The sequence below is a fragment of the Amaranthus tricolor genome, chromosome 3, assembly GCF_026212465.1.
Source record: "Amaranthus tricolor cultivar Red isolate AtriRed21 chromosome 3, ASM2621246v1, whole genome shotgun sequence".
NCBI classification, from domain to species: domain Eukaryota; kingdom Viridiplantae; phylum Streptophyta; class Magnoliopsida; order Caryophyllales; family Amaranthaceae; genus Amaranthus; species Amaranthus tricolor.
In genome coordinates this window covers 1,534,782-1,547,652 of record NC_080049.1, presented here as the reverse complement: position 1 = coordinate 1,547,652, position 12,871 = coordinate 1,534,782, and the positions used below count along the sequence as shown (strand labels likewise).

Below are 12,871 nucleotides of genomic sequence, written 5' to 3'. Positions count from 1 at the left end.
ATATTTAAATAATTTAAATAATAATAATGTAAATTATAAAATAAAATAATTTATTACAACATATATTAAATAATAAGAAAATAAAAAGTAATTTAAATAAAAAAGAGAAATAAAATAAATATATAAATAAAAATTCAGTCGCACGCGACCAAACCGTGGCTGAGTCGCACAAAACTTGCGACTCAACCGTGGTCCAGTCGCACGTTTTTTTGCGACTCCAATTTTTTTTTTAAATAACCATTCGAATCGATTAAAGTATGTATCGAATCGGATTCATAGTCGCTTTGGTTAGCCATTGTAAATCAATTCCAACTTTTAACTTGTTTTAACTGAGAGAGCATTTTTAGAGAGATGTTACCGTGTTTGAGTTCGTATATTATGCAGGGGCGATCTCGGAAATTCAATATATATAGGGTGACGATAAAAGTGTTCGGAATTGAAGTGTGTTTAATGTTTTTAGAGTGATAAAAGTGTTATTAAGTGAGATTGAAGTGTGTTTAACAAATTTTAAGTCTAGGGGCATTTTCGTCATTTCATTCATATAGGGTTGGCGATAAAATAAAAAGAGTGGCGATCTTTAGCAATTCCCATTAATAATCATACACAAATTTACCGAGTATGATAGTATAATTTGAAAGTTGATAGGAGGTCGAATACTCTTTAGAGGGGGGGTGAATAAAGAGTATGGCCGTTTAAAATTTTTGTCTGGAAGATTGTCTCAAGAGATTGAGTGACCTTTCAAAACAGTTTTCTGGAATAGTTTTAAGTCAATATGTAAAACTATAACGTATGTACGAAAACTAAACTTTAAAGAATAACACACGATATCACTAGTGGAAAAAAATTGTATTTGCTGCTCATCATTTGCTGCGGTTTTTTTATATTCGCAGCAATAAATAGGAAAATGTACTAAAAAAAAACATTAATTGCTGCGGTTAACCAAGGGACCGCAGCAAATATCATTCAAAAACACATTAATTGTTGTGGTTAAAGCAAAACCGCAGCAAATAGCTCTTCACAATTTTCTTAATTGCTCCGATTTTGCTTGAACCGCAGCAAATAAACCTTCAAAATTTCCTAATTGCTCCGGTTTCCTTTGAACCGCAGCAAATGACCGTTGTAATTTTAATTGAAAACCCGCCATCATCAGTTTCTTTTTTCACAAAACCCTTCACAAAACGATTACTGCTTTGTTCTCTCAAACGAACCCATTGAAAAACCGTTCGTGCATTTGCTTGTTCTACTGTGTTCATCTTCATTTTCATTCACAAACCCAGAAATCAAACTTCTTGTTCACAAACGTTTGTTTGTTTCGTGCATTTGCTTGTGCTACTGTGTGCATTCTTCAAAACCGTTTGAAACCAAAGGCATTTGCTTGTTCATCTTCAAAACTTACGAAGTAAGGTATTATTTCTCTTTTTAATTTCAATAAGCATTGAAATATCTCATTCTTCAAAACTGTTGTCAATTTTTTATTGTTTCGCCTCACTTATGTCGATTGTTCATCTTCTTTATTCGTTTATTCACTGATTTGTTTTTTGAAGTTTTTCTAATTTTGCTGTTGTTGTGACCTTTTAATTGTTATTCAACCAAAATTTTGTTGGCTGTCGCTGCTTGCTTCTGTCTTGCTTCATGGTGAATCACGTTTATTGTAGTACATGATGATAGATACTACTTACTAGATAGACTATGGCATGTATTGTGATTTGGTTATAGTTGTGTTAGAGAACTACCCACTTGTGATCATCGTAGAATTAAAAGGGTCGAGGGAATTAACGATTAGTGCAACTTAAACTTTGTTAATGATAAGTAGACTATGAAATGTATTGTGATTTGTTTAAGGTTATGTTAGTGAGCTTCTCACCATCTTGATTTTCACTTGGAAAAGTTAGAGTATGACCAAATAAACCAATTGGTTGTATTATGAAAACCAGACTTATGTCGGGTTATCTTTTGGAGCTATATGTGTAAGCCCAACAACAAGCTCATCAATTTGCCTCAATTCCTCATTGAATAAGGAAGTTTTTAGTGATGTCTAAACTCAATTTTAATTACATAAGTTGAAATTAAATACAAAATAATATAAAGTACAAAATATAATCAAGAATCTTAGAACATGTTGTTTTCATATTTTATATTAATATTTTTACTTACTAATTTTTCAATACTAATAATTTTAAATTATTTATGCAAAGTGGAAATTAATGAAGTATATAACTGACAGAGTGGTGATAATGTGACATCGGATAATTATTTGCATATTTTGTTAAAAATGTTGTCTTTAATTATTAGAATTAGAATACTTATATTTCTATAAGGTTAAATGATTTAATTTTATTATTTATATTTTGAATGTTATATTTCTAAGGTTATACAAGGTTAATTATTCAAAGTATATATTTTTAGGAATGTGGTTTGTTGTTTATTATTTATATTGTGGTTTGTGGTTTGTTAATTAATTATTTGCATATTTAGTAAATATGTTTATTATAAATAAGTATATATGTTTAAAAGTTGTGTATTAATTTTATTTTGAATCAATTTATCACACTAATTAGGATGACAAACGATCGTTCTTGGATGTATGGAAGCATTGAATCGTCTGAATTTATTGATGGCGTATTAGAATTTTGTAGTATTGCGGTTGAACATCAAGTTAGGACAGGGGGATCTGGTTTTTATTGCCCATGTGTCAGTTGTGGCAATGTATCAAAGGTAGATAGTGTTGATATCCTTAGGGAGCACATACTTCGACGTGGGTTTAGGCCTCAATATCATGTTTGGGTTTGGCATGGTGAGGAGGGAGTTTACAAAGAGAAAAGTGTTGTTGATGACGTCAATAATGTGGCCGATGTCAATGAGGATGTAGTAGATCATGTTGATGGGTATGAGACAGATGAAGAGAATGTCGATAAGGATGTGGATCGTGTTGATGAGATGATGGAGGGAGTCGAGGATGAGTTAGAAAAATGTCCTCGTGTTTTTGACTTGTTGACAAAGGCTTCTCAAAAGCCTTTGTACCCTGGATGTACAAAGTTCACCAAACTAACAGCAGTGTTGACAATTTTCAACATTAAGTCAAAGTTCAATTAGAGTGACGCTAGTTTCACAATATTATTAGAAGCGTTAGGTGAGATGCTTCCTGAGGGAAATGAACTTCCAAAGTCGACATATTATGCCAAAAAGCTCATGTGTCCTTTCGGCTTAGAGTACCAGAAGATTCATGCGTGTCCGAATGATTGTGTGTTGTATCGGAATGAAAACGAGAACTTAGAAGAGTGTCCTAGGTGTGGGTTATCGCGCTACAAGCGTAAAGGGGCTCGGGATGCTAAAGGGCCCCCGGCTAAGGTATTGTGGTATCTTCCAATAATACCTAGATTCAAGCGCTTGTTTTCTATAAAGAAAGATGCGTTAAATTTGAGGTGGCATGCAGATAGGGTGAAGAAAGGTCACTTGCTCACACATCCATCTGATTCTCCGGAGTGGAAGAGTATTGATAGGTTGCATAAGACTTTTGGGGATGAGGTTCGTAATTTAAGGCTCGGACTGTGTACGGATGGAATGAACCCATTCGGCAATCTTAGTTCTCAACATAGTACTTGGCCGGTACTTTTAGTGATCTATAATTTGCCACCTTGGTTGTGTATGAAGCGTAAGTACATAATGCTTTCGCTTCTTATCTCGGGTCCTAAATAACCTGGCAATGACATAGATGTGTATCTTGCACCTCTCATTGAGGATTTGAGAAAGATGTGGGATGAAGGCGTTTCAGTGTTTGATGCATATGCTAATGAGGAGTTCACCTTGCGTGCAATGCTTTTATGCACCGTTAATGATTTTCCGGCATATGGCAACTTATCGGGGTATAAGAACAAAGGGAAGAAAGCATGCTCAATATGTATCGATGACATGGAATCCACGTGGATTCCTAAGTGCAAACACGTATTCATGCACCATAGAAAGTTCCTCCCACGAGACCACCAATATCGTAAGAAGAAGAAGTTGTTCAACGGGGAGGTTGAGGACCGTGTAGCTCGTCGACCGTTGACCGGTTATGAGGTTTATGAACAGGTTAAGGGAGTTGACACTGTATTTGGTAAAACGGGGCAAGTGCAAGGGGGTAAAGACCGATTATGGAAAAAAGAATCAATCTTTTGGAAGCTTCCATATTGGAGAGATCTACAGGTTAGGAATTGTCTTGACGTTATGCATATAGAAAAAAATGTATGCGATGCCATACTCGGGACTCTCATGAACATTCCGGGTAAGACAAAAGATGTTAAGGCCGTGCGAGATTAGTTTGAATGTAAGAGTCTTCGTCCGGAGTTGTGGGCACATGTTAAGGTGAGTAAGAAAAGAAATAGAGCTGATGAAGTTGGTGGCAGTAAGAAGAAGATGAGTAATGACAAATTTTATTTGCCTCCAGCTTGCTACACATTGTCCAAAGCAGAGAAGCGGACATTTTGTGAGTGTTTGTATGGCATTAAGGTTCCGTCTGGGTACTCATCCAACATGAAGAGATTTGTGAGCCTAAATGGTGAGCTGAAGTTGGGAAGCATGAAATCTCACGATTGCCATGTAATGATGCAAGTGTTCTTACTAATTGCAATCCGTGGAATACTGCCAAAACATATGAGATATGCTATTACCGAGCTATGTTCGTTCTTCAACACAATTTGTAGTAAAGTTCTTGATCCCTTTAAACTTGATGCACTTCAACTCGACGTGATTGTAACTTTATGCAAGTTTGAGATGTATTTTCCACCTTCTTTCTTTGACATAATGGTTCATCTTATTGTCCATCTCGTTCGTGAGATCAAGCTTTTGGGTCCAGTTTTTTTAAGGTGGTGTTATCCTTTTGAAAGACACATGGGTGTTTTACAAAACAAGGTGAGGAATCCAGCACAACCCGAGGGGAGTATGATTCAAGGCACTGTGAGCGATGAGATTAGTAACTTTATAGCCGAGTATTTGGCCATGGCAAAGCCTATTGGACTTCCCACCTCTAGACATGAAGAAAGGCTTGAGGGAAAAGGAACAATTGGCTCCAAATCGGTCACACCTCCTCGAGAAAGCCTTCTACAAACACACTTGTATGTGTTGCATCATATTCCGGAAGTTCATCCTTTTTTGAGTGAGCATTTTGATATATTGCTCGCAAAACATCCTTCTAAAGGGGATAGGGCATTGATGCAGTTGCATAACAAGACGTTTATTAATTGGTTTCATAATCGAGTAATATGCGAAGAACTCAAGGGTGTATCCGAAATTGTTAAGTGGTTAGCTTTTGGTCCTCGTGATGATGTCAACAAATATGAGGGTTACGATGTCAATGGCTTCACATTTTGGACTGAGGGTCAAGACAAGAAGTCATCGTATCTACAGAATAGTGGGGTTTCTATTTTGGCGTCGTCTACATTTTACGCGAGTGCGAAGGATCAAGCGCTGGTTGATGCTAAATTGGTATACTACGGGCGGGTACATGAAATATGGGAGCTTGACTACTCTACTTTCAATATTGGTCTTTTCAAATGTAAGTGGGTAGATAATAATCGACGATGCATTAAAAATGACGACCCTTGTGGATTCACTCTTGTAGACTTAGCTCGTTTGCGTGATAGTGAGGAGCCATTCATACTAACTACACAAGCCAAGCAAGTATTCTACATTGTCGACCCGTCTGATAAAAAATGGTTTATTGTTGTACCGGGAAAAAGAAGTATCCTTGGTATATTTGATGTTGAGGATGAGGAAGAATATGATGCTTTTGAAGACTCCCCTCCCTTTATTTATCCAAAATCAGTGGATCAAGATGATGTAGATGATGTAGATGTTGGTTATATGCGTGTAGATCACACGGAAGGAATACATTTGAATTAAGTGATTCACAAGGTATGAATTTAAAGCTTTTTAAAGTTTTTTTGGCACTTGGTTTGTTTTGCATGAAACATTGCACATAACACTATTTGTTATATATTATTGTGTTGAACGTATTAGAATTGTTTTAGTCATATTCTTAATATTACTTAGCTTATGTTCTAATATATTTCTATTCATACTCTTTCAGGTACTGAAATACAATGCATCTATTAAGAGACGAAATTGTCCCCGAGATTGAGACCTCGGATAATGAGCATCGTAGTTATGACAGCGAAGAGGACCAAATTGTGAGATACGAGTGTATGGCTGAAGACGCTCTACCGATTGACAATGATTTTAAAACTGAAGACGCCCCACCAATGGATGCTCCCACTACCAGTAAGAAAAGAAAAGGGCGAGGTCCTACAAAAAACCTCAAAGTCACAGAAACCATGCATTTGGAATACAATGCATTGGGTCAACCCTGCGGAAAATGGCGTAGGCAATATGGAAAACAAGTGGGTCTATGTATCCGCAAGCTTTCCATATTGCACGCATGGAACGAGGTTCCAGGGGGTTTGAAGAACTCTCTATGGCATGATATTGTGGTAAGCAACTTTACTATTTTTACTCATTTATTTTCATTTTAAAATTAATTTGATTGATAGTAATAAATATAAAATTTTTTTGTAGAATCTTTTCCACATCGAGAGCGATGAGGACAAGAAGAATGTGTTTCTTTCAGCTGTTGCTGAAAGATTCAGAGATTTCAAATCCAAGCTAGTAACTGGCTGGATTACGAAGACCCGTCCCTGTACGACCAAAAAGGTCAAAACGGGAAACGAAGGTGGAAAGCAAGAACCTTCGAAGATGCCCTACGAAATATGGGGTCACATATCGAAGAGGGATTGGGAGGCCTTTGTTACCAAAAGAACAACTCCCATAGAAGTTGTAAGTATTTCATATTATATTATAGTTTACCAATTTGAATTTACTTCTTTTGATTCAGTCATTAAACTAATACATGACATTCGATTTCTATTGATTAATTAGAAAAAGTGTGGTAAAGCTTCTGATTCTGCAAGCAAAAGGAAGTTTTATCATCGCTTAGGCCAGAAAAAGTACGATGAGGTCCGAAAAGAGTGGGTGGAAGCGGGTTTATACCCCAATCAAAGTTCATCCACGCCCTCATCTACGACTAACTCCGCATATGTGAATACTCTTGCTGGAGATCGGGTGCGTGATTGGTATTGCGGGCTTCATTCCCGAGATGCAAGTGGTAAATTTACCATTAATGATCCAGGAACGAAGAAGATTGCTGATGCTGTGGTGAGTTTTGAAATTATTTACCATTAATGAGTTTTGCGATTCTACGATCCAACAATCCAATCCTATAAGGATCATCTTAATTATAAAAATATATTATAAACTAGCTTTTACTTACATATAATGTAAGTTAAAAATAGAATAGTTTGCGAAATACAGCCTTAAAGTTTAGCACTTTTGCGAATTACAGCTTCAATGTTTATTTTTTGCGAATTACAGCCACCAAAGTATCAAAGTTTGCATGTTCAAACCAAAACATAGAATTCCAACCATTTTGGTGGTCGGAATTTTAGATTAAGTGGTCGGAGTTCTGTGTTTTTGGCGTGAACCTATAAACTAAAATATGAAGTATAACTAATAGTCGTCACCAAATATGAATAACAATATACTTGTTGACTACTAAAATAATTTATTACTTGTGGGAAAACTTTATACTACCTACTTTTTTTATAAGACCTTTACAAATGAAGTATAACTAATAGTTGTTCAGGTTCAGCAACAGTCGATTACCATTTAAAAGCAAATTACTTATAATTTTGTGCAAGTAATAAAAAACTTATCATAAATAGTCTTTCATTTTAACATATTATAAATAGTCTTTCATTTTCCTCTCATCATGTATCTCAATTCTAGTATTCTTCCCATCAATGTAAAAGAAACAAAAATAACAAAATGCGAATTCTTGTTTTCTTCTTGTTTATTCACTGTCTGAATATTAGCTTCATCAATGGCGCAATATTATCAGAACAAGAAGCATTATTAGCTATTAAATCTGCCATTAAAGATGATCCTTTTAAAAGACTATCATCTTGGAAAAACACTACTCACCATTGCAATTGGTCGTTCGTCACTTGCTCTTCGTCTTCTCACTCTCCCACTATCGTTTCCCTAGACTTCTCCTACTTATATCTCAATGGTACTCTCTCTCCTCAAATCGGTTTTCTTACAAACCTGCAAAACCTATCTCTCCAAGATAACTATTTTTATGGGAATGTCCCGTCTTCTCTTCCTCTCCTTACAAAACTCCAATATCTCGACCTTAGCAATAACAGCTTTAGTGGTCCACTCCCTTTATTTGTTAATATGTCGGAGCTTCGGTGCCTTTACCTTCGTCAGAACGACTTTTCTGGTACAATATCGCCAGAGTTTAGTAAACTTCAAAAGCTTCAAGTTTTGGATCTTTCTTTCAACAATTTTTCGGGATTACTTCCTTTTGAATTAGGATTCTTAAAGAGGTTGAAAAGTTTAGACTTATCAATTAATCAATTACATGGTGAGATACCAAATTCTTTTTCTCTTCTTACAAATTTGATTGATTTGGATTTATCATATAATCAATTACATGGTGAGATACCAAATTCTTTTTCTCTTCTTACAAATTTGATTTATTTGGATTTATCACATAATCAATTACATGGTGAAATACCAAATTATTTTTCTCTTCTTACAAATTTGATTCATTTGTGTTTATCAAATAATCAATTACATGGTGAGATACCAAATTCTTTTTCTTTTCTTACAAATTTGAGTTATTTGTATTTATCAATTAATCAATTACATGGTGAGATACCAAATTCTTTTTCTCTTCTTACAAATTTGAGTGTTTTGGATTTATCATATAATCAACTCACGGGTCAGTTACCTGTCAACATTGGAAAGCTTACGAGTCTTTTTTATTTGTCGGTTGCCAACAATAACTTGATTGGAAAAATCACACCACAGATTACAGGTACACTAATCTTTAGCAATGCCTATCTAAATTGCATCTTCCAAAATAGTTCGCCATTGCATACATTGAGACTTCCAACTATTAAATTATTATTTTCTTTTTTAAATTCGCTTGTCACTAATAAAAATATATTTCTTTTATTATTAAGGTTTTTCATATTTGCTTTATTTTTTTTATAACATTGATTAATGTAACCAATAAAAATATATGAAACAAGTTCTATTGAATTATCTTCAAAGTATTTCTTTGATTTTTGATATTTAGAAATAATTTATGGAGACGAATCAATCACCATCCCACATAAATATTCTAAAATTCGTAAATTTATTTGAGAATAACATATGAAATCGGAGGGAGTAATAAATAGGGTGGTAAATCAGAATATTTTTTTTATGAATAAAATCCGAAATTTCAAATATTAATCCAAATGTTTCCAATATTCATCCAAGTCAAATATTTATTGTAACCTTTCATAGAAAGCAATATTCACTGTAAACTAATTTCTAACTTTTTTAAGAAGTCATGTGGTCAAATTTATTTTTTTTTTCTTTTCAAAAAAAGATTAAATTTCTTGGTAGAATATTCTTTTACTATGATGTATTTATACATTATTATATGAAGATACAAGTTTCTCTAAATTATTTCATATTTGTCATGCATTCCAGGATACAATATCACGAATTTTAAAAACTTGTCTATCTGCAACTTGGTTTATCTTGGAATCCTTGATTTATCTTATAACAAGTTTAATGGAGAAGTTCCTCATTGCTTGGGCAATACTAGTACTCAATTAGCTGTACTGAATCTCCAATCAAATAATTTCAAGGGCATCATTCCATCAGCATTATTTTCTACTTGTGATTTATTGGAATATGTAGATTTCACTGACAATCAGTTAGAAGGAGCTATACCTCGGTCTTTATCTAAATGTAGAAACCTGAGAGTCCTAAATTTGAGGAACAACAAATTCAAAGATCTATTTCCATACTGGTTAGGTAGCCTTCCATCTTTAGAGGTTCTCAGCCTATCGTTTAATAAATTTCATGGTGATATAACCAATAATTTATCAATAATTGCAACATTTCCTTTTTCAAATCTACAAATTCTCGACCTTTCAAACAATAATTTTTGTGGTAAATTGCCATTCATGTACATGAAACAATTTCGTTCTATGATGGACGACATGTCTACTATAGGAAGTCCAAGGTACTTAGAAAATAGTAGAGATGGTGATTATATGTTCTCCATCAAGATGACAGTAAAGGGGGTGGAACTGGATTATAGGAAGATAATTACTTCTATGTCAACATTTGATATGTCTAATAATCACTTTGAAGGAGAGATTCCAAATTCTATAGGGATGTTGCGAGCACTTCGAAATCTTAATCTCTCGCATAACCTCCTTACCGGAAACATCCCTTCCTCCATCGGGAACTTATCATTGTTGGATGGTTTAGATCTATCATCAAATAGGCTTATCGGTGAAATCCCTCAAGAACTTGTTAGTTTAACATTTCTCGGGGTTTTTAGTGTTTCATATAATCAACTGGAAGAGCCTATACCCCATGGTAACAATTTTGATACCTTCTCATCTGATTCGTACGAGGGAAATCTTGAATTGTGTGGAGCACCATTACTTGAGTGCAAAAACAATACTGTTGTGCAATCTTTGAACAATGATAATGTGGAAGAAAAAACAGAATTATCGATGTGGGAAGTTGTAGTGATTGGATTTGGAAGTGGTACAATAGTTGGTTTGGCTTGGGGGTACTACATATTATTAGTGGGGAAGCCTTTATGGCTTTTTAAATTGTTGAACAAGATGGAATGGGCTTTACTTCATTTTCATGACCACCATTTCAGTAGAAGAAGTAGAACAAGAAGAACAAAGAACTAAAAGTGATCATCTATCTGAGAAACATTTCATTTGTAGTAAGAAGTAGAGTATGATGGAATGAGCCTTTTGGGGCTTTACTTGAATTGTAGCATTTTCTTTTTCTTTTCACTGTATTTTATTCATAATTATATTTTGTGATAATAACATTTCTTTTCTATAAAAAAATATAAATGTGTGCCAAATGGGTGAATGTGATAATCTATCTAAGAAAGAAACATTTCATTTCACGAGATGTCTATAAAGCATAAAAATATACTTAGTTTTAATATACAGATAATTCCTCATAAATTCCATAAAATAAAATAAAAAATAGAGATAAATAATAACAAAAGGCTAACTTGAATAAGAATTACATAAATCAAATTTTAACAACAACAAAACATTTACAAAATAATTGGCAGTGCTTTTGAGTAATAGCAAGCATTTATTAAATAAAAAATTGCTCCCTATTCAAATATTAATTCTATATCCTCCCTTTTTTCCTAATTCATTCATTCATGATTAGGCAGTGGATGGCCACTCTTTTTCAATGTCGAATGTGTAATTGATCTCCATATAATATTTGTTGTCATCATCAAGAAACTGAGGCAACCAAAATAATATAATTCACAATTTAACATAAATTGTAATTTATGTGGTAGGCAATAACCGATGAGAATTGAATTTTTATCACAAAGATAAAAGGAAAAGTCTTTGACCTTGTGAATAGTGAAAATAATTCAGACTATTTATCATTTTATAATTAAATTTTCATGAATAATGCTCCCTTTGTCTAATTTCAAATGTCTAATTTGTTTTTTGTACGTTTGTCAATGCATAAATTCAATACTTCATAAATTCGATAATTAGCATTATTGGTCAACCCTAAGCATAGATTACAAATATATTATTAGACTTATTTCTAAGTCTAATAAGTTTAAATAAGTTCTAATAAGTTCAATTTAACTCTAATAAATACTAAGAAATGTTGGTTAACTTAGTGGTTTAAGATATTCTCTTTCACTCTAGTATTCTCAACACCTATAGAAAATACTAATTCTCTTCTCCATTGCTTTAGCACAATAAAATGTCAATTATATATAATATCCAAAATTAATTACATAATTCTTAAACTTCACAACCCTTTCTATTTTATCACCATCCCTATTTTAATAAATTGACGATATTGCCCTTAGACTTAAAATTTCTTATATATACTCCAACTTCACTAAATAACACCTTTATCACTCTAAAAACACTAAATTAAAACATAAAATTTGTGGAGCTAAAACTAAGAAATTCAAAACACAAGCAATAATTCGAGGTAATTTCTAAACGAATTTAATTTAAAAAATAATAAAAAAATAAAAAGGGGGAGTCGCACGCGACTTTGCCGCAGCTCAGTCGCACGTTTTCAAAGTCCCATAAGTTTTCAAAGTCCTGCAAATTTAAAATATGAAATAAAACATAGATTAGGTTAATAAAATATTATATAAAGAAACATTAATAATAAAAATATTCCATATTAAATAAAAATATAATTTAGTTTAATAATAAAAATTTCAACTAAATTAAAAATGTATATAAAATAAAATAATTCTAATAATAATAAAATAAAAAATAATATAAATAAATTACTACAACATAAATTATAAGTTACTAGAATAATTAAAATAAAAAATAAAAAATATTTAAATAATTTAAATAATAATAATGTAAATTATAAAATAAAATAATTTATTACAACATATATTAAATAATTAGAAAATAAAAAGTAATTTAAATAAAAAAGATAAATAAAATAAATAAATAAATAAAAATTCAGTCGCACGCGACCAAACCGTGGCTGAGTCGCACAAAACGTGCGACTCAACCGTGGTCCAGTCGCACGTTTTTTTGCGACTCCAATTTTTTTTTTAAATAACCATTCGAATCGATTAAAGTATGTATCGAATCGGATTCATAGTCGCTTTGGTTAGCCATTGTAAATCGATTCCAACTTTTAACTTGTTTTAACTGAGAGAGCGTTTTTAGAGAGATGTTACCGTGTTTGAGTTCGTATATTATGCAGGGGCGATCTC

At 33.1% G+C, this 12,871-nt stretch overlaps 3 protein-coding genes across 3 annotated transcripts; all 3 read left to right on the top strand.

Annotated features, from left to right (window-relative positions):
• Positions 1-4,290: 4,290 nt before the first annotated feature.
• Positions 4,291-6,131, top strand: LOC130808046 (uncharacterized). The gene is made up of 2 exons (XM_057673483.1): positions 4,291-5,892; positions 6,068-6,131. Exon 1 carries the CDS (start codon positions 4,396-4,398, stop codon positions 5,878-5,880), a length of 1,485 nt encoding a protein of 494 aa, XP_057529466.1. The 5' UTR covers positions 4,291-4,395; the 3' UTR covers positions 5,881-5,892; positions 6,068-6,131.
• A 98-nt stretch (positions 6,132-6,229) lies between these two features.
• On the top strand, positions 6,230-7,702 carry LOC130807718 (uncharacterized). The gene is made up of 4 exons (XM_057673036.1): positions 6,230-6,467; positions 6,553-6,810; positions 6,913-7,188; positions 7,676-7,702. The coding sequence occupies exons 1-4, from the start codon at positions 6,240-6,242 to the stop codon at positions 7,700-7,702; spliced, it is 789 nt and encodes a 262-aa protein (XP_057529019.1). The 5' UTR covers positions 6,230-6,239.
• LOC130807717 (receptor-like protein 52) lies at positions 7,619-10,811 on the top strand. The gene is made up of 3 exons (XM_057673035.1): positions 7,619-8,589; positions 8,659-8,914; positions 9,580-10,811. The coding sequence occupies exons 1-3, from the start codon at positions 7,858-7,860 to the stop codon at positions 10,809-10,811; spliced, it is 2,220 nt and encodes a 739-aa protein (XP_057529018.1). The 5' UTR covers positions 7,619-7,857.
• Positions 10,812-12,871: the final 2,060 nt, after the last annotated feature.

What these genes read in the sequence shown, in the direction of transcription:
- LOC130808046 (XM_057673483.1), top strand. Translation starts at nt 4,396, where the DNA reads ATGAGTAATGACAAATTTTATTTGCCTCCAGCTTGCTACACATTGTCC.
- LOC130807718 (XM_057673036.1), top strand. Translation starts at nt 6,240, where the DNA reads ATGGATGCTCCCACTACCAGTAAGAAAAGAAAAGGGCGAGGTCCTACA. An exon ending in GAACAACTCCCATAGAAGTT is followed by an intron (nt 6,811 to 6,912) that starts GTAAGTATTTCA and finishes TTGATTAATTAG; the next exon opens with AAAAAGTGTGGTAAAGCTTC. An exon ending in AGAAGATTGCTGATGCTGTG is followed by an intron (nt 7,189 to 7,675) that starts GTGAGTTTTGAA and finishes ATAGTTGTTCAG; the next exon opens with GTTCAGCAACAGTCGATTAC.
- LOC130807717 (XM_057673035.1), top strand. Translation starts at nt 7,858, where the DNA reads ATGCGAATTCTTGTTTTCTTCTTGTTTATTCACTGTCTGAATATTAGC. An exon ending in TTTATTTGGATTTATCACAT is followed by an intron (nt 8,590 to 8,658) that starts AATCAATTACAT and finishes TTGTGTTTATCA; the next exon opens with AATAATCAATTACATGGTGA. An exon ending in AATCACACCACAGATTACAG is followed by an intron (nt 8,915 to 9,579) that starts GTACACTAATCT and finishes CATGCATTCCAG; the next exon opens with GATACAATATCACGAATTTT.